This window comes from Garra rufa, chromosome 8 (genome assembly GCF_049309525.1).
Source record: "Garra rufa chromosome 8, GarRuf1.0, whole genome shotgun sequence".
Lineage (NCBI taxonomy): Eukaryota > Metazoa > Chordata > Actinopteri > Cypriniformes > Cyprinidae > Garra > Garra rufa.
In genome coordinates this window covers 43,530,978-43,557,506 of record NC_133368.1, presented here as the reverse complement: position 1 = coordinate 43,557,506, position 26,529 = coordinate 43,530,978, and the positions used below count along the sequence as shown (strand labels likewise).

Here is a 26,529-nt window from a genome sequence, read left to right as displayed (position 1 = left end):
CCAGTGCAACACTTTTCATTTTTTTCCATTTAATATTAATTATTACTAGTTTCATACTGGAATATCCAGATTTTGACTAGCACCATAAATGTAGTTCACTTTGCAGCTTATTTTGATGAAGATCAGCCCACTTCAGTTTTCATTTTAATTTTAGGTAAAATTTTGTGTAATTTTTCTTTTGTTTCGTATAATTTTTTTAATTGATTTTTTTTGTAGTTCTATTTAACTGTATTTTTATTTGAGTTTTGAGTATTTTTTTTTTGCTTTAATTTACATTTTATTATTCAAGTTGTCAAAGCCACATTTTTCATTTTAGTTTTTTTATTTAATTTCATTTTATTTATTGATTTTTTTTAATAGCAATTTTTAAAAAAGTTTTACAGACTAGTTTTATACTGGAATCTCCAGATTTTGACTAGCACCATAAATTTGGTATACTTTGTGAAGTTTATTTTTGTGAAGATCAGCCCACTTATTTTCAGATATTTTCAGCTTTTTATTGTTTTTTATTTTTTTTACTTTATTTTTATTTCAGTTTTAATTTTAGTAATTTTATTGCTTTAAATTACATTTTATTATTCAAGTTAGTTGCCAAAGCAACATTTTTTATTTTAGATTTTTATTTAATATTTTATTTTTATTTTTTTTAAAGCAATTAAAGCACATTAGTTTCATACTGGCATGTCCACATTTTGACTAGCACCATAAATTTGGTTCACTTTGCAGCTTATTTTGGCAAAGATCAGCCCACTTAGAAAGGAAGAGATTGCTTTATCAACACTTCGTTTTTGTTTTTATAAGGCAATTCATGTTACAATAATAGCCCGTCACAAAAAAATTTAATAACCAACCAGTAATTTAATCAATGAATGCTGTAAATGCAAATATGTTTTCATTATCTACATTCATCTACATTTAATTAAATGCACCTTCTCTTAATGAGAAAATTAGCATTTGTATGGGTATGTGAGATCAAATCTTTTTGATCACACTATAAATGCATCGTCAGAATCTATGTACTCTGTACTCTGTTTACAAAAGCATGTTACTATCAGACATAAAGCAGTCCTTACTAGCTTATCTTTCATAAACATTCTTTTGTTTTGTGCTCTTTCAGTGAAAGCACATTGACTGATAGCGGCGTGGGGTTGAATTCTCTGTCCCAGGCTGCTGTCGACTCCATCTCTTACTCCCAACCCTTGGAAAACACATACCAAACACCTACAGCATCTTACCCCACCTCCAGCAGCATGTTTGGTGGCTACATCACCCCTGATTCCAGCCCAGAGACCATGCAAAATAACACCACCACCATCATCCAGCCACTCGCCGGAAGCCCTGGCACAAGACACCAAGCCGTCCTGCCTGACCTGACGTCCGCTCCCAGCTTCCAGCACAGAATACCTAATCAGGACGGCCCCGTTCTGGGCCGACAGCCGATCCCAGCTAACGGCCATCTGCCTGGAATGACCGGCAGTCCCGTGCAAGGAAGACACGCAATGGTGTCCCAAGGAACGCAGAGCAGTCCGATGCTGTCCAGACAGTATCCCGTCTCCCACGGGAGCCAGAGCAGTCCAATTCTCAGCAGGCAACCTATGGGACAAGCCGTCCAAAGCAGCCCGGTCCTCAACCGACAGGCGTCTCTGAATCAACCAATCATTCTGCCTAACCAAAGCAGCCCGGTGTTGAGTAGACAGCCGTCCGTTACTCAACCCAACCAGGGCAGCCCTGTCCTGAGCAGGCAATCCTCACTTACACATCCCAGTCAGGGTAGCCCCATTCTGGGACGCCACCCGTCCCTAACGCAGGGAAGCCCAAGTCTGGACAGGCACCCGATGTACAGTGGCTACACCACTCCGGAAGAGCGACACGGAGCCCTTTCACGCCAAAGCAGCTCCTCTGGATACCAGGCGCCATCAACGCCTTCATTCCCAGTCTCTCCGGCCGGATTCATAGATGGAGTGGGGTTCAGACAAGGCAGTCCTGCACCCCAACCTCAGCTGCCCGAAAAGAGACGCATGTCTAGCAGCGATCGCTCAAATGGCGGACTGTCCTACGGAACGCTCAACGGGAAGATGTCCTCGCCGGTGTCTAGTGGCGGCAGCACTCCAAGCGTTCATTTCTTCCACACGCTTCCTGATTTCTCCAAACTCAACATGTGCGGTAAGACTTTATGAAGATACATTCCATGAGGGATTAGTGGAATCAGAATGCCTTAAAATTCTAGAGTTGAAATTAATTGGAATTGGTGGCAAACTTTTGAATTCAAATATAAGTTTTCTAAGTAACTGCTGATAGCATATTGATCCAAAGTACAGCAAACAGTAAAATAGTTATGTTATTTAAAATAACTGTTTTCTATCTGAATATATTTTAAAATGTAATTTATTCCTGTGATTTCAAAGCTGAATTTTTATGCCTCATTACTGCAGTCACATGATCCTTTAGAAATCATTCTAATATTCTGATTTGCTGCTCAAAAAACATTATTAAAGGATAACTGTTGCCAAAATGCAACCTGGGCTGTTTTTTTTTTTCTTCCTGTAAACGAGACAAACATATATCTAAAAGCATAATTAAGACAAACGAGCCATTTTTGAGATTGACCGTGATTTCGTTTTGTTTTCAGTGGCCGGTGAATGGGAGTACTAGGGGCATAAATTTGAGCGCATCAAAATCGATATTTTTATAACACTAAGGAGGTTCGACACACCATGAAACTTTGCTCGAAGTATCGCCTGGGTCTCTACACATGAACTCGAGCATTGAGAACATTGTTTGTGTACACAGAGTTTACTAAAAAGAAAGGTTTTGAACAACTCACTTACACTGTTTGGGTTTCCGCTCGCAGCCGTCTTGCCAGTCAAGAAGTGTCGATCTCCGAATGAATGGACTCCACAGGACGAAATATTCGGCTTGTATGAGGCTCTTTTTACAACTAGAAGGTTAATATTGTTTTTACACTTGCAACAAAACAACGAATTAGCCGTGCATTTATATGGAAATATGCTTTAGGAGCTATCCATTCTCGCATTCGGAGATCGACACCTCTTGACTGGCAAGACGGCCGCGAGCGGAAACCCAAACAGTGTAAGTGAGTTGTTCAAAACCTTTCTTTTTAGTAAACTCTGTGTACACAAACAATGTTCTCAATGCTCGAGTTCATGTGTAGAGACCCAGGCGATACTTCGAGCAAAGTTTCATGGTTTGTCGAGCCTTCTTAGTGTTGTAAAAATATCGATTTTGATGCGCTCAAATTTATGCCCCTAGTACTCCCATTCACCGGCCATTGAAAACAATACAAAATCACGGTCAATCTCAAAAACGGTTTGTTTGTCGTAATTATGCTTTTAGATATATGTTTGTCTCGTTTACAGTAAAACAAAAAAAACAAACAAAAAACAAAAAAACAAAACACAGCCCAGGTTGCATTTTAGCAATAGTTATCCTTTAATGTTGAAAACAGCTGAGTTGAAATTTTTTCAGGTATAAATATAAATATAAATATAAATCTTTTGTAACATTATAAATGTCTTTATCACCACTTTTGATCAATTTAAAGCATTCTTGCTAAACAATAGTATTATTTTCTCTAATTTCATTTTTTTTTTTATTATTATTTATACTAACGCCAAGCTTTTAAATGGTATAGTGTATAATGTTGCAAAAGCTTTTTATTTCAGATGAATGTTGATCTTTGGATCTTTCTATTTATCAAAGAATCCTGAGAAAATGTACTCGTAACTGTTTTAAATATTGATAATATTATTTTTTTCTTGCACAGCAAATTAGCATATCAGAATGATTTCTGAAGGATCATGTGACACTGAAGACTGGAGTAATGATGCTGAAAATGTAGCTTTGATCACAGGGATAAATTACATTTTAAAATATATTCAAATAAAAAGCAGTTATTTTAAATAGTAAAAATATTTAACAATATTACTGCTTTTGCTGTTTTATGGATCAAATAAATGCAGGCTTGGTGAGCAGAAGAGATTTCTTTAAAAAACATTAAAAAGCTTACTGTTAAAAAACGTTTGACTGGTAGTGTCTATACACTACCATTCAAAAAAAATTGTAAGAATTCGAAGGGTCTGTAATTTTTATTTTTTTGGAATAGTAATTCAAAAAGGATGTTTTAAATTGATCAAAAATGGCAATAAATGAATAAAAAAATAAAAATAAAATATTTCAAATAACTATTTTTCTTTTGAAATTTCTATTCTTCAAAGAATTCTGAAAAAAAAGCTAATCAGCATATTAGAATGATTTCTGAAGGATCATGTGACACTGATGACTGGAGTAATGATGCAAAAAATTCAGCTTTGCATCACAGAAAAAAATTTAATTCAAAATATATTAATATAGAAAATAGTTATTTTAAATTGTAATAATATTTCACAATATTACAGTTTTTACTGTATTTATGATTAATTAAATGCATCTTAAATGCACCATGGAGACTTCTTTTAAATTTGTCTTCTTTTTAAACCTTATGACTCCAAACAATTAAATGGCACTTTATATTAATTAATAAATAATCCACATCAACTATAGTGGAAATGCAAAAAGCGGGCTCAATGCAATCAGATGTTAGATTGTTTCTCAAATTTTCTCTAAAAATTAATATTATGATTAAATATATTTAATAAAATTCTGTAATTAGTAATAAATTATAAATGAATGTATGTTAAGTACATTATACACAGTGACTACAGTGAACTGACAGATTAAAATTAAAGTGCCTATAAAATAACATTTTCTTATTGTTTACGTGTCATGGACTATATCTTCTTCCATGCCTTCTAGGATAGCAACGAATTAATTTTTATAAAAATTTGTGTCCTTAATATATATATTATTTATGTACTAACCATTTTCTTAGAGCAATAAGATGTGTTATAGCAATGCTGTTATCTGTGAGAAACGTGTGCTTACTGTAGGTGTTGCTGTTGATAATTTAAGATACTGATGATCCTGAGAGTAATTTCAGACGTGTGTGTGTGTGTGTGTGTGTGTGTGTGTGTGTGTGTGTGTGTGTGTGTGTGTGTGTCAGTGTAGTTTTGAAAGAGTACTACATTCATAAGCTTAGACATATTAAACCAATAATCAGTTTACAGCTGATGGACTGCTAAATAAAGTACGTATTTCATTTCCCAGATGGGAGTCCAGAGACCAGGCTGAACGTGAAGTTCGTCCAGGACACGTCCAAATTCTGGTATAAACCAGATATCTCCAGAGACCAAGGTGAGGGCGCAGTATGTGTGTGTTCCAGGGTTAATTTATCTATATTTAGACCACCGAATGGAGTCTCATAACTGCCATAAACAGTAAAATATGTCTCATGCCACCCTACGTGAGGTCAATCGCTGTTGGTCTCCACATCTGGTTCTCCTCTGTGCTCTTATTGGATTAGATCATCTGTGCTGGAGTCCTTTCTAAACGCAAGCACATGCAGTGACATCACACGCCACTCCACATGTGTGCTCGCTTAAATCCAGCCAACATCTGCATCGGTTGCTTCATTAGCTTGTCTTAACGATAACGAATAAACCTCCTTAGCAAGGTTTTTTCTGCATTTGCTCCCTATCTCCCTGTGTGTAAAACTGCAATTTGTTAACATATTATAGCCTTCACCTTCACATCTCCAGCTGGTGAATAATGATGAAAAAATGGCAAAAAAGGGAAAAAAAATTACATTTAGTGATTTAGCAGATGCTTTTATTCAAAGTGACTTACAAATGAGGACAATACAAGCAATTAAAGCCACAAAACGGGCTAATAAATAAATAAATAAAAACAATAATATGTAAGTGCTGTGACAATCTTGGTTAGCCTAACGCAGTACAGGCAGCAAGGTTTGTTTATTTATTTATTTAGTTAATGTAAATTTATATATATAATAAAATATATTTAATATATATTAAATGTATACAGTTAATATATATTTAAACAACTGGTGAATATAATATAATAATACATTTTATTTTATATAATTATAAAAAATATTATAAAAATATATTTAAACACTTTATCTTGTAAATACTTACATGTGCAGTTAAACAGCCTCTTTCAGTGAGTATGGAATAATTATAATAAAAATAAAATAATATATATAAAATATATAATAAAATATATTTAATATATATGAAATGTTAAATGTATAAAATTTATATATTACTTAATATATTTTTAAACAACTGCTGTTTATATACACAATATAATATCATGTAATGTAATATAGTAATAAAATAATATAAAATATTATTAAATATATATTTAAACAGCCTCTGTCAGTGTTTGTGGAATTAATATAATACAATTAAATATATGTTTATTATATATTTAATGTTAAATGTATAAAATTAATATATATTTAAACAACTGGTGAATATAATATAATATAACATAATAATTAATTTAATTTAAATAAAATAATAAAATACACACACACACACACACACACACACACACACACACACACACACACACACACACACACACACACACACACACATATACATATATATATATACACTTTATGTTGTAAATACTTAAATGTGCAGTTAAACAAGTCTATCATTGTTTATGGAATAATTCATATTATAGTAAAGATAAAAATATAATATTAAAAAATAAATTTAATATATATTAAATGTATGAAATTAATATATTAATTATATATTTAGACAACTGGTGAATATACTATAATGTAATAATAAATGTAATTTTATTGGAATAAAATGATATATTATAAAATATATATTTAAACACTTTATCTTGTGGAATAATATTATTAATATTGTATTATTGTTAATATGGCACATGTGCAGCATGGATGATTTATATTTATTTTTTACATTATTACTATTTTTATTTTATTTTTATTATTTATTGAGTTCATGTCCATTTTGACTGACAAAAAATATAATATGGGATATAATACTAGACATTTATGACAAGTGATCACTGATGTACTATTGATAAATTACTTGTGATTATTTATATATGTATATTAATATATTTATCTGTTATTCATGAATATATTTCTATATAAACATTTTATTTATATTATATTTATATTGATGATTGAAAGAGTGCATATTTTGTTTTGCATATTTTAAGGCGGCTTTGTTAAAGTTAAATGTATGGTGTTATGGATAGAATCTTTATATATATATATTTTTTTTTTATTATCATTTTTGGTTGCACAATAAACAAACCATGGGATGCCACACATTTTGGACTCGCAAGCTTGTCTGCATCATCTTGTCCCACAAAGAAAGACTTTTTAAGATGCCATTATGCTACAAATAAACTGTCTTTGTGATTTTGTCCTTGTCGCTCTAGCAATCAACATGCTGAAGGATCAAGAGCCTGGAGCCTTTGTCATTCGGGACAGTCATTCATTCAGAGGGGCCTACGGCTTGGCCATGAAAGTTGCCTCACCACCTCCGACTGCACAACCTACAAAGAAAGGTATTTGATGTGCCTCCTCCAGGCATGCGGCTAATGCAGATAATCATTTGTCAAATGTATTCCAGACAGGAGATCTGACCCCGCCTGGATCATAATCCTGTTGTGTCCGCAGGAGACAAACACACACCTAACAACACACATTGAAACGTTTAAGGAAAACCAAAGACTGTGGTTTTCCTGCACTACCTGTCAGAAGTTGCACAACTCTACTTTATCTTTCTACTCGATATTATTGCATAGATGTCTGAAATAATAGATTGTGATTGGTCAGTCGTGGCACAGTTTATCTTATACATGTTTTTTTCATATAATAAAATGGTTTCAAGCTCAGAATGTATTTATTTTTGTAGATTTATTTAATGTCCATTTAATATTTTAATTATATTACATTAATGGCATGAAATATTTTTTTTAAGATTTTGAGAATGGATTTTTTTTGTAGGTTAATTTTATGTACATATGTATATATATATATATATATATATATATATATATATATATATATATTTTTTTTTTTTTTTTTTTTTTTTTTTTATTATTATTATTAAATGAATGGTCATTAAATAGTGTTTTTTTAGATTTTAAGAATGTATTTATTTTTGTAGATTATTATAATTTTGTAGATTTTATGTCTATTTAATACATTAATATTTTTATTTAAATTAATAGACATGACATAACTTAAGATTTTGAGAAAGTATTTATTTTGTGGATTTATTTCATATCCATTTAATAAATAAATATATAGTTTACATTTAATTATTTTAATTGTTTTTTAAGATTTTGAGAATGTATTTATTTTTGTAGATTTAATGTCCGTTTAATTAAGAAATACATATATATTTTATTTATTTATACTCAGTTAAATGGACATGAAATACTGTTTTTAAGATTTTGAGAATGTATTTATTTTTGTAGACTTATTTCATGTCCATTTAATAAATAAATCATGTATTTCTTTTCTTTTAATTATATTAAATTAATGGACATGAAATACTGTTTTTAAATATTATATATAATTTGCAGATTAATTTCATGTCCATTTAATAAATAAAATAATGTTTTTATTTAATTAAATTAATGGACATGAACTATTGTTTTTAAGATTTTGAGAATATATTTATTTTTGTAGAATCATTTAATGTCAATTTAATAAATAAAACAATAATGTAATTATATAAATTTAGTGGACATGAAATACTGTTTTTAAGATTTTGAGAATATTTTTGTAATATTTTTGTAAAATGTCCATTTAATAAATGAATTACTTTTTTCTTTTTAAATTATATTAATGGACATGAAATACTGTTAAGGTCCTGAAAAACACAAATTCAGTCAATTGTGTACTAATATTGCATTGCAAATATAAACAAATATGGTACATTTACAGATATCAAGGGGGTTTCACAATAATCGAATTTAGAGTTTGTTCTACAAATTATCCTATTATTACGCTGTGTTCATCTATTGTTTTTAATGTCGTATTCCATCATTATTTCAGCTGGAGACGTCACTAATGAGTTGGTGAGACATTTCCTGATTGAGACGAGTCCGAAAGGCGTGAGACTGAAGGGATGTCCCAACGAGCCATATTTTGGTAAATCAAACCGTTTTCAATTTTAAATCAATCATAATCTTTGTTCAGAGACTTGTTTAGTATTAGCATGTTACAAACACATTCAAATAGTTATTTTGAATTAGATTGGACCATGCTGGAGTCATTTTTGCCAACAGAGCCCCATTGCTCCTCATAGCTTGCGAACACTGCCGTGAGAATGATTTGTTGAATGTTCACTAATGTGAAAGCCCAATCTGTCAAGCTTGTAGAACTAATGCTTGTGTGGTTTCTGCTCTTCAATACAAGTTAACATGTGAATCCTTCCCTTTAAATCAAGCTGTCCGTGTAGCTTCCAGAAAGCTGTAGAACATATGTAGTCCAAACGACAGCATGGAAGCAGCTGACATTATTAAGTACAGCTTAAAGACGGCCCCTCTCTAATTTACTGTCTGCTGACCACATTACACGGAGGCCTAGTATGTTCAAATGGACAGTTCTGTCTTCTCCAATATGCCCCGTTCCACATCAAATAGGGAGACATAAAAATCCAGGGCTGGGCAGATTGCATAAGAGCTCAAACATCCTGTTACGGTAACCATTGCATAAGCGTGTGTTTATTATGAAAAGCAGAGCAGACAAAGGAAAACTCTGATTTGTAAGAACGAAAGCAGGTGTGGGTGAAATTTGGCAGGATTTCTGTGTTGTTGGGAATAACAGTCTTGTTTAATAAATGTACAGACGGATTTAAGCTCCACTCCTCCAGCTCAATCTCTGCCAGGACGCCCAAAAAATGTTATCACTTGCTTATCTTCATGCAATTCAAACCTGCAGGCTGTTAATGTTTTCCTGTAAATATATAAAAAAGGTGAATTCCGGTAGAACCTAAGCTACTTTTTATGCAGTACACAAAGACCACGGTTATCAAAAAAGACAAAAAGCTCCACAAATGTATGATAGAAGTTTTCCAAGCAACTTAAGTGCTAAGTCCTCTGAAGTCATATGATGGCTTTGTGATAAAAAGATCAAAAGTAATCCATTACAATATTGCGTTACTCCCTTAAAAAAAGTAACTAATTGTGTAAGTTACAGTTGAAGTCAAAACCTCGCCTCGCAAAATAAGAGGAATCATACAAAATGCATGTTATTCTTTATTTAGTACTGACCTGAATAAGATGTTTCACATAAAATTTGTTTATATAGTCCACAAGAGAAAATAGTTGAATTTATAAAAATTGCCCTGTTCAAAAGTTTACATACATTAGATTCTTAATACTGGGTTGTTACCTGAATGATTCACAGCTGTTTTTTTGTTTTTTTTGTTAGTGATAGTTGTTTATGAGTCCATTGTTTGTCCTGAACAGTTAAACTGCCTAATGTTCTTCAGAAAAATCCTTCAGGTCCCACAAATTCTTTGGTTTTTCAGCATTTTTGTGTATTTGAACTCTCTCCAACAATGACTGTGTGATTTTAAGATCTATCTTTTCACACTGAGGACAACTGAAGGACTCATATGCAACTATTACAGAAGGTTCAAACACTCACTGATGCTCCAGAAGGAAAAATTATGAATTAAGAGCCTGGGGGTGAAAACTTTTGAACAGGTAGAAGATGTGTACATTTTTCTTATTTTGCCTAAATATCTTATTTTTTTCATTTAGTACTGCTCTTTAGAAGCTACAGAAAAGATTTACATGTTTCCCAGAAGACAAAATAAGTTAAATTTACCCTGATCTTCAAATTCAAAAAGTTAATGCATCGTGTTTCCTTCTGGAGCATCAGTGACCCTTCTGTAATAGTTGCATATGAGTCCCTCATTTGTCCTCAGTGTGAAAAGATGGAAAAACTTGCTGAAAAACCAAAGAATTTGTGGGACCTGAAGGATTTTTCTGAAGAACAGAAGGCACTTTAACTGTTCAGGATGAACAAAATAAACAGCTGTGGATCATTCAGGTAACAACACAGTATTAAGAATCAATAGAATGTAAACTTGAACAGGGTAATTTTTTATAAATTCAATTATTATTTTCTCTTATGAGTATATGTAAAGGTCTTTTATGTGGAATATCTTACTCAGGTCAGTACTAAATAAAAAAAAACTACATGCATTTTGTATGATCCCTTTTATTTTGGTAAAAGCTGCAAGGTGTATATAAACTTTTGACTTCAACTGTAAATACTTTTTATGGAAAGTAATCCATTACGTTACTTTTTCTCATCTGGACTGGGCTTGCTTTTTTTTTTTTTTTTTTTGTAATATAAAAATATTTTCGAAACAATATAAAAAAAGTTTGGCATATGTGAACTCCCTTTCACATGAAAAGCAAAATGAATAAACCTTTTTAAGCCACAGCTCAAACAAGCCTTTCAAAAAACGCAGGAGACGAAAAGTTCAACACTCTTCAGAACTAAAAAAAGAAGAAACACAAAGGTTATGTTTATATAAAAAGTCATTTTTGTTTATTAGTATGGTTCAATCACCGAAGGTCAGCAGCAAAGACATTGAAATGCAGTGAGTGTGCATTTCACTGTTTTTGATCATTTTGAGGAATACTGAATCTGTTTTTGTCCAAGTGAGATGAGTAAATGCATGCTGACATTTAGTCTAAAACTACAGTTTAAACAGCGTGCACAACGCCTCTGCACTTACTCAAGATTTCTCTCAACATGGAGACAACAGAGCTGTCAGTCAGTGATTGGGAAAACAAATTACGTACTTAAAGTAACTCATATATTGTCTTGTAAATTCAAAAGTAACCCGTTACTTTACTAGTTACTAGAAAAAATAATCTGAACACTCAGAAAGCTTGCATTATAGTGCACCTGTCATATTGACTACTTTTGTGGTAATGTATGGTGTTTTAGGTAGTTTTGTTTTGGAGCTAGTTTTTGTCATCATTTACAGTACTTTTAAATTTTAAGTCGAATGGACAATTCTAGAAGTGCTCTACTTTAAATAGGAAGTCAGGTTTGGAACAACAAAGGTGAGTAGCTATTTAGAAATGAACTATTCCTGAAAAAGAGCCTTAAAGTAAATCCTCCTCATTTCCTGTTTGTGTTGATAAAATCTGATTGCTAAAGGAGGAGAGTTTAAAAGCTGATAATAACATTTAAAATTGGCAACAACTCCTTTCCATCGTTAACCTGGACGTTTTGCTTCCGCAGTTCTGCCGTTTGTCACGAGCAGTAGGAAACATTCTGCCCAAAAAAAGTCTCTCCAGAGGTTGTTTTTCCTAATATAGTCAAACATTTGAAGCAGAGGTTTAATAAAGACTGTAGTGCCGGTACGGCTGTCCCTCCTGTCGTCCAGCTTTCACTGACACGACTGGTCAACAACATGGATTTATGGATTGTCAATGCCAGGCATCACAGTTGTAATGTAAAGTATTCCCTCCTCTGATTTCCGCTCGTAAATCTGACCCCAATTTTGTTTTCATCTTCTGCTTTTAGGCTGCCTGTCTGCACTGGTCTACCAGCACTCCATCACTCCTCTGGCTCTGCCCTGCAAACTAGTCATACCAACCAGAGGTGAGATGTCATATCACTTTCCCCACACATACAGTGAGCTCCAAAAGTCCTGCTGGAGACTGCATTTCAAAACCTTTTTTATTTAAATGTGAAAATAAATGTAAGTTTAAAAAAATAAAATACTTTGTTTTCCATTTATTTACTTAAAACTTGTAATACATTTGTGGCCCTGGACCACAAAACCAGTCATAAGGGTCAATTGTTTGAAACTGAGATTTATACATCATCTGAACGCTGAATAAATAAGCTTTCCATTGATGTATGGTTTGTTAGGATATGACAATATTAGTAACTGTTTAAAAAATCTAGAATCTGAGGGTGCGAAAAAATATAAAATACTGAGAAAATTGCCTTTAAAGTTCTCCAAATTAAGTTCTTAGCAATGCCTATTACTAATCAAAAATGAAGTTTTGATATAAATATATATTTGTTTTTTATATTTGATAAAATTTACTTGCAGTTTAGAGCCACAGACAAAATGCTCTGTTAAACTTAGTTTGCTAGCATTTTTCAAAAAATGCACTATGTTTAGGAACAAAATACACTATCAGTCAAAAGTTTTTGGACAGTCAAAGATTTTTTTTTTAATTAATAGTTTTTTTTTTTTTTTAAAGAAGTCTCTTCTGCTCACCAAGCCGCTTTGGATTTATTTGATCCAAAGTACAGCAATTTTGAAATATTTTTACTATTTAAAATAACCATTTTCTATATGAACATATTTTAAAATGTAATTTATTCCTGTGATTTTTGCATCATTACTCCAGTCACATGATCCTTCAGAAATCATTTTAATATTCTGATTTGCTGCTCAAAAAACATTTAATATTATTATTATGTTGAAAACAGCAGAGTAGAATTATTAGAAAGTTAAGAAGAACAGCATTCATCTAAAATAGAATTCTTTTGTAACTTTATAAATGTTTGACCTATGCTAAAAAGTATTAATTTCTATAATTTTTTTTTTTTCAAAAAAAAAAAAAAAAAAATGATACTGACTACAAGCTTTTAAATGGCATAGTGTATAATATTACAAAAACGTTTTTATTTCAAATAAATGCTAATCTTTGGATTTTTCTAGTCATCAAAAAAATCCTGAAAAAAAAATACTCAACTGTTTTAAATATTTATAATAATAAAACATTTTCTTGAACAGTAAATCAGCATATTAGAATGATTTCTGAAGGCTCATGTGACACTGAAGATTGAAGTAATGTTGCTGAAAAAAAAATACACTGAATATTTTATAATGCCACTATTGAACCTTTTACAGAAATATAGCTTTAATAAAATACAAATATTAGATAATACAATTGAAATACTAGATAAAAAAAATTGAAATACTTAAATTACTTAAACTGAAGTAGAAATATTTAAACAACTGAAAAAAAATGTACTCAACTGTTTTAAATATATATATAATAACAATAATAATAAATTTTCTTGAACAGCATATTAGAATGATTTCTGAATGATCATGTGACTTGTGATTGAAGTAATGATGCTAAAAATTGTTTAAATCAAGGAATAAATTACATTTTTTCTATGTCATGATAGTTTTGGAAGGTCATAGTAGGCAAACATTCAGTCACATGACTGATATTTGACTTCGATATTTGATTTTTTTTATTGCATCTTGGTGTTTTTAATCCAATTTTACAATTTGCACAAAATGACAAGGATAGAAACATAAGCAAACATGAAAGTTAAAGTAATACTGTTCTTAAAGCAAATTGTAATATTTAATAAAAACACAAAAGTAAACCCAGATACATACTTTATGTATTTCCAGTGTGACTTTGTGTACATACTGACTGTACATGTCCACTCATGACCTCACTTAGCTCCGCTTTCTGTCATGATGATGTATGTCCTGTTTGCCTGGTGTGAGTAATTGTGAGTGTTTTCCGAGGTCTGCACATTCAGCTGGCCTATATCCTCAGCCAACTGCTATATGCCATCCAGGTGTCAGGGGGCATGAAACCACACACCTTTATGTGTGCACCTCTGCCATTTCAAACACTCTGTGACAGCGTGTTAGCCAAGCGCTTTGATTCCTAACATAGCAAGAATTCTCGCAGCACATCGACAGGTCATAGTACTCAAACTGACAGGATGTGCACAGTTTAAACTTTGACCCACTGTCATTTTTACAGATCCTCTAGAGGAGTCTCCTGAAATCGCAACACCGACCAACCCAGCGGCAGAGATGCTCAAACAGGGTGCAGGTGAGAATATTTACAGGCATGATTAATAGTATAAAATCAATCACTTGTTTGCATTTTATGAGGTTTGAAGGACTAAAAAGATACAATGTTTCATATTCAGGTTCAAATTAAGACTGATTTGTTGCACTTACATAAGTACATGGACCAGATGAACATTAAATCCCACATTTAACAAAAATATGAGCTGAAAATGTTTGTCAGAAATTCAGCATCGGAAATGCTCAAATCAATATTTTTTTAAAAAGTCATTTGTCCTATATTAGTGCAGTCACACTAGCTGTGTTACTTGTTTATGATCTGATATCAACTCTGAACCAATTGCCATGTTCTTCCCCATTCTGGTGTCACTCCTGTGGAAATGATTTAGGGCAGAAGAGTCCAGCTGAATCCCATGGTAAACCCAGCGATGCTCTGCGTATTTTATTTATCTGTGTCGTTTTGTTTAACCTGACTTTGACCGCCGTGTCTAGAGAGAGAACCGCACTCCTCTTTTACTACTGTCTGTGCATGTGACGGTTCAGATCTCCAGAAGCACCTTCACCTGTCTGCTAAAAACTGTTCGGCTGCTGTGTTTTCAGCTTTTTGTTAAGGCCTCGACTGTATTTCAAGATCACCTTTCTATATGAATATGGCATGTTCCTTTTATGAATGATGTTAGATTACTATATGCATGGATTTACTGATAGATGATGCCAGTGGTTCTCAATTTCTTGAGCTGTTGAATTGTACAGTAAATGAAGTTAAAAAAAGAAACACCTACTTACATTTTTTATAGTCTTTTGTCTTTCTAGTAATAAAAAAACAAAATGCATTCAAAATGCATGCAAAAAAAACATTGAATATTTTAAAGATGCCACTATTGAACCTTTTACTGAAATAAAGCTTTAATAAAATAAAATAGGAATATTAGATAATAAAACAAGTTTAAAGTAATAAAAGTGAAATAAAATAAAGCCAAGTAGAAATAATATGGAAAATATTTATAAGTGCTTTAATTGTATACAAGTACACTATCAGTCAAAAGTTTTTGGACAGTAATAAGTTTCTTGAAGTCTCTTCTTCTCAGCAAGCCTGCATTTATTTGATCCAAAGTACAGCAAAACAGTAACATTTCGTAATATTTTTGCTATTTGAAATATCTGTTTTCTATTTGAATATATTTTAAAATGTAATTTATTCCTGTGATTTCAAAGCTGAATTTTTAGCATCATTACTCCAGTCACATGATCCTTTAGAAATCATTCTAATATTCTGATTTGCTGCTCAAAAAAACATTTATTAGCATTATTATGTTGAAAACAGCCAAGTATATTTTTTCAGGTTTCTTTGATGAAGTTCAGAAGAACAGTATTTGTCGTTTCTAACATTACAATGTCTTTATCATCACTTTTGATCAATTTAAAGTATCCTTGCTAAACAAAAGTATTCATTTCTACAATTTCTTTTATAATTTCTTTTATAACATTATACACTATACCAAAAAAGAAATTATAGAAGCAATTATAAAAGCTTTTTATTTCAGATAAATGCTGATCTGTGGATCTTTCTATTCATCAAAGAATCCTGAAAAAAAACGTACTCAGTTGTTTTAAATATTGATAATAATAAAAAAAAATAATAAAATAAAAATGTTTCCTGAACAGTAAATCAGCATATTAGAATGGACCATGTGACACTGAAGACTGGAGTAATGATGCTGAAAATTTAGCTTTGATAACAGGAATAAATTACATTTTAAAATATATTCAAATATAAAGCAGTCACAATCTTGCCATATTTTGGATCAAATCAATGCAGACTTCTTTAAATATTAAAAAAAAGATTCAAAACTTCTGACTGGTAGTGTATAATTATTATAAATAATACTAAAACAACACTGGTAAAACATCAGTGCAGCATGTTTAAATATATGAATATTAATGATATTTCAAAATTTTATGCTGATACCTTCGACACGCACTTTGAGAACCACTGGGTTATGCATATGCAGAATATACTAATGATATGCATTTGATAAAATCACCTTATGTATAAAGATTAAAGTTTATTATGGTGCATCTGCATTACATAATGCAGCTGTAATTTAATTCTCTGCATGGTTATTGATCTATGCATGTTTTCTTGTCTTTCCCAGCATGCAATGTCCTGTACATAAACTCTGTGGATATGGAGTCCCTGACTGGGCCTCAGGCCATCGCCAAGGCCATCTCAGAAACCATGGCAGCCAGTCCCGGACCTTCAGCCACCGTGGTTCACTTCAAGGTGTCAGCGCAAGGCATCACACTCACAGACAACCAGAGGAAGTGAGTCTCTATCTTTCTTTCTGGTTGAATCTTAATGTATTCCAAAGCTACATCTGAAGAGGTTTTAAAACACATACCTGTCATTTCTTCAACAGGCTTTTCTTCAGACGACATTATCCCATTGGCACGGTCACGTTCTGTGACATTGATCCAAAGGAGAGGAAGTAAGCAAAACCTGAAACATTAGCATTCATTTTAGTCACGGAAGTCAGTATCACAACATTTATATATTGATTAGTGGATCAGGTTACAGGATCAGAATTATATTTGTGCTTGCCAGGCAGTATCGCTCTTAATGTTGCTTATTATTACAATTCAAAGATTTTTCAAACCTTAAGTTTCAAGGGTCAAGGTTCTTTATTTCTCATATATATATACACACACACATACATGTATATATTACAGTTGCAATCGAAATTATTCAATCCCCCCTGCCCTGCAAGATTTTGCTGCAGAGCAATACACATTTGAGTAATTCTGAGAACGTAAGTTGATGAATTGCGAAAAAAAAAAAAAAAAATCAGTGGCTCTAAACACTCATGTTCAAAATTATTCAACCTCCAAAAGTCAAATTTGGTGCAGAATCTTTTATTCTTTAAAACCACCAATAAACACTGCTTGTCAGTGTTTAGAAGCTTCTGTTACCTCTCTAGTGCAATCTTGGCCCATTCCTCGCCTGGAAAAGCTTTCAAACATTTTATGATATTGTGCTTTTTTTTTTTTTTTCTGGTACAACACATTTTAAGCTAAGGAATGTGCCTCTAGGAACTTTTAACGTCTTGAAAATCTTTATATAGCCTTAGACTTCCTAAGGTAATTAAATAATTTCTTCTCTATAGCTTTTGTGACAGCTCTGTTGACTTTGTCATATTAGCTATTAAAACTTCAGCACATGCATGGACTAACTATGTATACGTAACAGCTCAAGCTATTTCTGTTTTCTAATAGAGTTAATAAAAAAAGCTGTGTTTTAAGACCCCACTGTTCAAATAAGTGACTAAAACAGCAATGTTAAATATGGGTTTGAACAGTTATGACATAGCTGTTTTATTGAAAAATCCTAGAACTCAGAAACATAGCAGTATATATTGACATTATCACTTTTAACATGCCAGTACTCTGTTATAGATAGCATTTTTTTAGTATCTAGGATCTTCAGAAAAACTTGGAATTGTAAAATACTGCAGTCTCTGGGGAGTTTAATTGCAACTGTATATACTTGATTTAATGTATTTTTTTCACTCATAATAATAATAACAACAACATTGTAAAAAGTAAAAAGGCCAAAATAGTATATTCTTGTAAAGCATTCTTTAAAACTCATTATAAGTTTTATAATTTAAAATTAAGTTTTATTTACAAAAATGTATGATGTTGCGTATTCTTCAGGAAACGTCAAAGTCTACTTTTTTTTTATTATTGATTTGTCTACAGTCAAACCAAAAATTATTCAGACACCAGATATAATTTCTATTTTTGTTTCTAGTGGGTGCAGGACACTATTTTGCTATCCTCACTTGCATAAATGAACTAAAGCAAACTGATATATTATAACCAAAAATTCTTCATACAGTAGACTACCAGTAAAACTGATAAAAATTTGGCACCAAATTTTTTTGACACTTCGACCTGACCATGGTTTGTTACACACCTTTCTATCAAAGTTATCTGACATTATCAGGATGAATTCTGACTGTCATATTTTATTACCATTTTCTAAACAATAGTGATTAAACAGTGATAATGTGAGAAATGTTGAAGGTTTCTGAATACATTTTGGTTTGAATGTATAATCAAATCTTTTAAAATGCTTAAAACGTTTTTAGTTTTGCGTTTAATGTTTGATTATTAATACTGTGGTATTGGTTTTATTGTATTGAATTTCATTATTTTATTTTCAAAAAGCACTCTATAAATAAAATGCATTATTATTATTTAGTTAATGCTGTAGTTGCTCAAAGTTAAACATCTAAAATCGGTTTCAATGTCATTCCAGGTGGAGCAAACCAGAGGGTGGCACTGCAAAGTAAGTTTTGATAACAGTGAACTTGATCTTTTACAGTTTAGCAGGCGCTCTTATCTGAAAGCAGTTTAGATATGCATCAGTCCCAAAAGCTGTTCCTACTCCCTGGTGCATCATGGGATAAAGTGCCTGTGCCCAGGGCTATCGTGATGAATGAGCGGGATTGTGATCTCTGCTGTCTCAGCTAACGGCACAGAACATGACGTTAACCTGCTAACCCTCACACAAGCCTGTCATGATTTACCCTCTGAGGCCACACACTACATACATGAAGGATAAATGCTTCTCAGATGCTTCATCGCTCTCATAAATTCTGTCATCATTTACTCACCCTCAAGTTCCAAACCATTTTAAAGAATGTTGGTAACCAAACAGTTGACGGTAGCCATTGACTTCCATAGTATATTTTTCCATACTATGGAAGTCGATGGAAAAATGTTGTGCTCAACAGAAGGAATAAACTCATACAGGTTTGGAATAACTTGCGGGTGTCTAAATGATGACAGAATTTCCATTTTTTGTTGTACTATCTCTTTAAAGAGACAAAAAAGAGCCAGTTTCATTCCACAAATCACATGTGATGATTTCTGGCCCAAAAATCGAAATACGACATGATCCTCTCGCACACAAATCTGAGCAGATCTCTTTACTAAGCACTTGAGTTTTCACGCACAAGACATTTTACACTCCCGGAGCAATGAGGCATGTGACAGCCCTCACGGCTCAATCTGGCCCACTTTTGAAAGAGATCGGTCTGGAACGGCTGTGTTATAAAGCGCTGTGCTGTTGAATCACTGGGCAGATATCTTACACAGGAGGAATAGATCATCGGACTGGGCTGAGGATGAAAGCACATGATGTTAGAGGCGTTCACCATGAACGTCATTTCTGCTGTTGTGGTTTAGGAGATGAGAAGAGAAGCTCAGATTTAATATTACTACAGAATGAATAATGCTGCTGGGTTTATGTGTTCAGATCAAGTAAGGGCAGAGCAAGGTTGTGTTTTTAACGGGCGCCAGAGTTCACATGTACTATACAACTAGAAAAATTGTATAAGTTGTGATTTCATGACCACGTTAGGTTCATGTTTTGTTAGGAAAGACTTTGCATTTGAAGACGTAATCATGAAAACATGCTCAATTCATTTCACCCCATTATGAATACTAAAAAGAAAAGAAATTATATTTGAAGTATATTAAAAAAATATTTTTTATAAAGAGGGCTATTTTATTTGTTTTTTCATGACAATTAAGCACATAATCCCAGGTTTCTGGTAAACAAATCTGAAAATATTAGTTAAATTGTAAAATGTGATTTTCCCAATTCACTTAATATGGAAAATCTAGGAAGTTACAGAGATAGATTGATTTTTTTTTTATTAATTAATTTCTGGGAAATGGGAAATGCATATATCTTTAATGCATATATATCTCATGTGACACTGAAGACAGGAGTAATAATGCTGAAAATTTAGCATCACAGGAATAAATTAAATTTTAAAGTATATTAAAATAGAAAATCACCATTTTAAATTGCAATAATATTTCACAGTATATATACATACAAAAGTTTCGGCTTAATCAGATTTATGTTTTTTAAAGAAGTCTTTTCTGCTCATCAAGGCTGGGTTTATTTGATTAAAAATACAGAAACAAAACATTAATATTGTGAAATATTATTGCAATTTAAAATAGTGATTTTTCTATTTTAATATACTTTAAAATGTAATTTATTCCTGTGATTCAAAGCTGAATTTTCAGCATTATTACTCCAGTCTTCAGTGTCACATGAACCTTCAGAAATCATTCTAATATGCTGATTTATTATCAATAATGACTGATAATTTTCAACAGTCGTGGGGCTTTTTTTTGGAACCTCTGATACTTTTTATAGGATTTTTTTAATGAAAGAACAGCATTTATTTCAAATAGAAATCTTTTTTGTAACAATATACACTACTGTACATTTTTTGTTTGAAAGAAATTAATACTTTTATTCAGCAAGGATGTGTAAAGTTGACAAAAAGATTTCCATTTTGAATAAATGCTGTTCCTTTTAACTTTTTATTAATCAAAGAACACTAAAAAAAATATCACAGGTTTCAAAAAATATTAAGCAGCAAAAACTGTTTGCAACATTGATAATAAATCAGCATAGAAGGATTTCGTGACACTGAAGACTGGAGTAATGGCTGAAGAAAATTCATCACAGAAATAAATTATATTTTAAAGTATATTAAAATAGAAAACTGTTATTTTGAATTGCAATAATATTTCAGAATTTTACTTTTTTCTGTATTTTTTTCTGGAACTTTAATGAGCATAAAAGACTTTAAAAAACATAAAACTTCTTACTGATCTAACACACATAAATCTTAGCAATGCATATCACAAATCAATTATTTTTTGATACATTTATGGTAGGAAATTTACAAAATATCGTTGTGGAACATGCTCTTTACTTAATATCCTACAGATTTTTGTCGTAAAAGAAAAATCGCTACAAATACTACTTAAGTGCTACTTAAGACTGGTTTTGAGGTCCAGGGTCACATACAGATGTAGAGTGGATTGTGACCTAGACACGTTTTGTAAGCTTTGCCCAAATGTCCCTAAAACCAACAGCATAATAAAAGTCATTTTTTTGTGTTTCCCCTCACAGGTTCTTTGGCTTTGTGGCCAGAAAGCAAGGCAGCACGACAGACAACGTCAGTCACCTGTTCGCCGAGATGGATCCCGACCAACCGGCCACGGCCATCGTCAACTTCGTCTCTAAAGTGATGCTCAACTCTCAGAAGCGGTGAACTCTTCACCCAACGCTGCTTTCTGGAGGACTTTCATTTTGCTCTGTTTGATTTTTTTTTTTTTTAAGTGTCTGTTTTTGTTCTGTATGTTTGGGTGAGAGGCTGCGTGAATGTGTGAGGAAGGGTAATTCGGACGGCAGTGAGGAAGAGGGACAGAGGAAGTGCAGTGCGGGCGTAGAGGAGTGAAGTACAGAGGGGAGGTGATCTTCATCTCACTCGGAGGGGACGTGGAAATGATGTCGGTGATTTTGTTGCTTATTTTTTAAGAAAAAAGGAAAAGAAAAAGTAAAAAAAAAAAAAAGGTTGATGAGGAGGCTGAAATGTGGGGCTGATGTACCAAAGATAAGAGAGCAGTCAGGACAAACCAATCATTATTCAAGCGTCCTTGTATATCTTGGTAAACCATGGCTGCTTTGTTAAAACTGTACATATGAACTGAAGCATCACCTCTTTTCCTTCTGAAGCGGCTCCTGTTTCTCACGCTACAAGTGCGAGACCTTTTAATATGCTAACTAAGAGTCCACTCTGGATAAACTCAAAACCTTGTGGGGATTGCAAAAAAACAGCAGAACTTATAGTAGCAGAAGCTAAAAGTAAGGGTAAATTAGATATTCTCACCTTCAAAGATGCTCTTCTGGGAGAAAATGGATGTGTGTTGGATGGAGTTGTTTCAGTAATTTGGCCTCTCCATTCACCTCTGGTCCTTGAATATCCAGCAATCGCCATTTGAACAGTCTTCATTTCCAGATATCTCCTGGAAAAGTGCAATAAAATGGCATTTGAAGTCAGATTGACAGGCAACGTGTAAGAAAAAAAAAAAAGTATAGCAAACTAAATATGGTCAAAAGTTTACATCCACCTTTCAGAATCTGCTAAATGTTAATTCTTTTACTAAAATAAGAGGGATCATACAAAATGCATGTTATTGTTCGTTTAGTACTGACATGAATGCGATGTGTTTCATAAAAGATGTTTAAATATAGTCCACAAGAGAAAATAAGTTGAAATTTATAAAAATGACCCCGTTCAAAAGTTAACATCCCTTGCTGTTCTTCAGAAAAAATCCTTCAGGTCCCAGAAATTTGGTTTTCCAGCATTTTTGTGTATTTGAACCCTTTCCAACAATGACTCTATGATATTGAGATCCATATTTTCACACTGAGAACAACTGAGGGACTCATGCAACTATTACAGAAGGTTTAAACGCTCACTGTTGCTCCAGAAGGAAAAAGCCAGGGGGTGAAAACTTTTGAACCGAATGGATGTGTGTACATTTTTCTTATTTTGCATTTCTGCCCTTCAGAGGCTACAGAAGATACTTACATGCCAAAAGAAATCAATTTTACTCCGATCTTCAAATTCCAAAAGTTTTCACCCCCCAGCTAATGCATTGTGTTTTCTTCTGAAGTATCAGTAAGCTTGTGAACCTTCTGTAATAGTTGTGAATGAGTCCCTCAGTTGTCCTCAGTGTGAAAAGAAGGATCTCAAAATCATACAGTCATTGTTGGAAAGGGTTCAAATAAACAAAACGCATGAAAACCAAAAATTTGTGGGACCTGAAAGAGTTTTCTGAAGAACGGCGGGCAATTTAACTTTTTAAGACAAAGAAGGGACTCATGATCCACTAAACAAAAAAAAAAAAAAAAAAAAAAACACAGATTTGGATCATTCAGGTAACAGGTCAGTACTTAATAAACAATAACATGCTTTTTGTATGATCCGGCTCAATTCAGTTCAGTGTCAGTCAAATAGATAAGAGTTTCTGAATATTAAATTTGTTTAGACCCCAAGTGACAGTGGCAAGGAACCAAAACTCCATCATAAGTCAAAACATCTTTGAAACCACAGTAATGGTTGGACATCTGATTTGATAATGCCGTTCTATTGCACTGCAAGAGCTGAATTGAACCGTTAGCTCCAGGTCTCCACTTGTTAGCGTCCCCGAGCCACGGCTATGCTCTCTTCTCTTCAGGTCTGAGTGTGTAATCATTGTGTATCTGACAGTAAGGTGTGGATCTGTCACTGTATCTCTATGCCTCGCTTCAAACACACTCACACTATCATTCTACCCCAAAGTAAGCTAAGTATATATATATAAAAAAATACATCAAAAAGTGATTTTACTGAATATTTATTGTATTATGATGTTTTTGCTACTTTTTTGGCTTCATGTTAACTCATTTACCCATAGATATATTGTATAGTCTACATAAAGATTAGCCTCCAAAAGAAATAGTCTTTATTTTGGCTAATGTGTCAAAATCGTGAGATTTTGAGAAGCATCGTATGATGTAAAGTGTATGTATTTGGAAAGCTTATTATCGGATATTTTCTCACGTCATGTTTTCCTTTAGCTTTAGATGGACGTAGACTAGAGGGTTAAAGTAGAACTCACTGTCGCTTTTGCATACGTAAGGAAGTTCCTTTGGAGAAAGTGAGTCGGCTGATTTGTTTACCGCAAGAGGCTTTGTGTAAAGAAAAGTAAGGAAGTGCTTTATTTTTGTATTAATGCTATTATTTTGGCATCCTTTCCCTCCCAGTATTGAGCCCTCGGTGAAACCCACTTGCCCAGCGATTCTCTCAGGCAGAATTCAGTATTTTGTTTCATACTGCCATCGTGAGGCGCTGTCAGGTATTGCCAGCCATATCAACATCTATGCATCCTCTACAGTTCCCTTAGAGTCACAAATTTGTTCAGAACCCTTATTAAATTTAGATTAAAAGTAATACTGCAGTGTTTTAACTGTGCAGAGTCCCTAACGATTTAAGCAGTAGGTCCGTACCGCCCTGAAAACTGTCCCACGCGTCCCTTTGTATGTAAATACTTCATTTTTGCCAAAGATTTTATTTCACGTTTGTACGCCTTAGTTTGAGAATTGATCACTGTCTGGTCGTGCACGAACGACGGCTTGTTGTTTTTGGCATGGGGGTCTGTTTTGACTCGTCGCACATGCTATATGACGTGTTCCCACTGTGTTTGGTTGCCATGAGTCCCTTTTGTTTAACCGTACAAAACTGCTCCAAATGAATGCAAAGCACTTAATGATCAAGAGCTGAAAAAGAGCAAAATATCAAATAAGTATGACTGCTTCAATTATCCTAACAGCAACACCGTGTTTACACTGAAAGCATCCAGCACTGACAAAAAATTAATAAATAGCTAATTTCTTGTAGGTCAGTTGCATTTAATTGTTTACATGTGAGACCCTGGACCACAAAAGAGTCATGAGAGTCAATTTGTAGAAATTGAGATTTAGATCTCATCTGAAAGCTAAATGAAGCTTTCCATTGATGTATGATTAGTTGCATCTCAGCCAAATATTGCCCTATAACAATTTAAAGGGTGCAAATCAATCTAAATATTGAGAAAATCACCTTTCAAGTATTCCAAATGAAGTTCTTATATAGTTTTGATATATTTACGGTAGGAAATGTACAAAATATCTTCATAGAACATGATCTTAATATCCTAATGATTTTTGGCATACAAGAAAAATGAGGTTAAATTTTGCATACAATTGAGTACATATGCTTGGATGTTATTAATTAATAGGCCAAAGGCCATTTTCAATCTGACTTTGACGTTTAGATGAAGGAATTTAGTTGAATTGAGTTGCTTAAAATGGAATTTGTCTACTTTCACAGTGCTGGACGTATCTGGTGTAAACGTGGTTTAAGAGTGTTTATGCACACTAGAATATATATTTACTTGCTTTGCTTGCCTTTCTGGATGTTTCATTCGGTGCACAGGCTTAGATAAACACCACCAAACTGTGTTTCATCCAAACGGTCATTTTCAAACCGCACGGAAATTACGAGGTTTCGCATTTACCTGAGAACATTTAGGCAGTCAGAGAAAAATACAAATAAAAATAAATAATCAACTCCCCACTCCTCCATGTATTAGTCAGCAGTGTTGTGTTATTATATATTTTTTTATGTCCACTTGTTAACAGACTTAGAATGTGTGAATGAGCTACTATTGCTGTACAGAACCACGTCGTTTTATTTGCTTCATGTTTTACAGCCTCATTGTATTGTTTTGGCAAAAAAAGTATACATTAAAGAGCGATCCAAATCAGTTACATTAAAGTACACTGTTGCTAGAAAAACTGTGTCCTGGTTTGTGCATTTCTTGAACGCCGCTCGTTTATCATGTGCTATACTTCATTAACAGCTCTGAATGAAAGCTATTTGATTTTACTAATGGAACTGTCACTGTACCAATCACTGCAGAGGCCAAGCCTCTTTTTCCATAGAGCTTCAACAGGAAAATGAGATGGAAAAATAAACTTGCTCACAAAGAAAACTTGGAGGCAAACGCTGTAGATTGGCCATGCGTTATTTCCAATTCTCTTCTTCATAGGCGAATAAACATTTGAAATGTGAACATTTATGGATTAAGGTTTGGAATGCATGAAGTACAGTAACAAAGATTGGATTTGATGGAATTCCCTTGACTGTAGTTCACGAAACATGGGAATTTGGCTCCAAAAGTCTGAGATTACATTGAAAAATGGGATTTTTATTTAAACCTCTTGTGCTGTTCGGTCATTTTTGACCAAAACATTTTACGCTTTTGTTTTTTTAACTTCATCAAAATGGTACAA

General features: G+C 33.0%; 1 protein-coding gene across 1 annotated transcript in view; it reads left to right on the top strand.

The window, feature by feature from the left end:
- The window catches only part of tns1b (tensin 1b), a 106,434-nt gene extending 80,403 nt beyond the window's left edge, over positions 1–26,031 (top strand). Inside the window, exons 18-28 of the mRNA XM_073845126.1 lie at positions 1,118–2,163; positions 5,164–5,250; positions 7,354–7,482; positions 8,984–9,079; positions 12,488–12,565; positions 14,719–14,790; positions 15,158–15,184; positions 16,925–17,093; positions 17,189–17,257; positions 19,090–19,119; positions 21,778–26,031. Coding sequence (XP_073701227.1) covers positions 1,118–2,163; positions 5,164–5,250; positions 7,354–7,482; positions 8,984–9,079; positions 12,488–12,565; positions 14,719–14,790; positions 15,158–15,184; positions 16,925–17,093; positions 17,189–17,257; positions 19,090–19,119; positions 21,778–21,919 — 1,945 coding nt within the window. The 3' untranslated portion in view covers positions 21,920–26,031. The remainder of the gene's footprint in view (positions 1–1,117; positions 2,164–5,163; positions 5,251–7,353; positions 7,483–8,983; positions 9,080–12,487; positions 12,566–14,718; positions 14,791–15,157; positions 15,185–16,924; positions 17,094–17,188; positions 17,258–19,089; positions 19,120–21,777) is intronic.
- Positions 26,032–26,529: the final 498 nt, after the last annotated feature.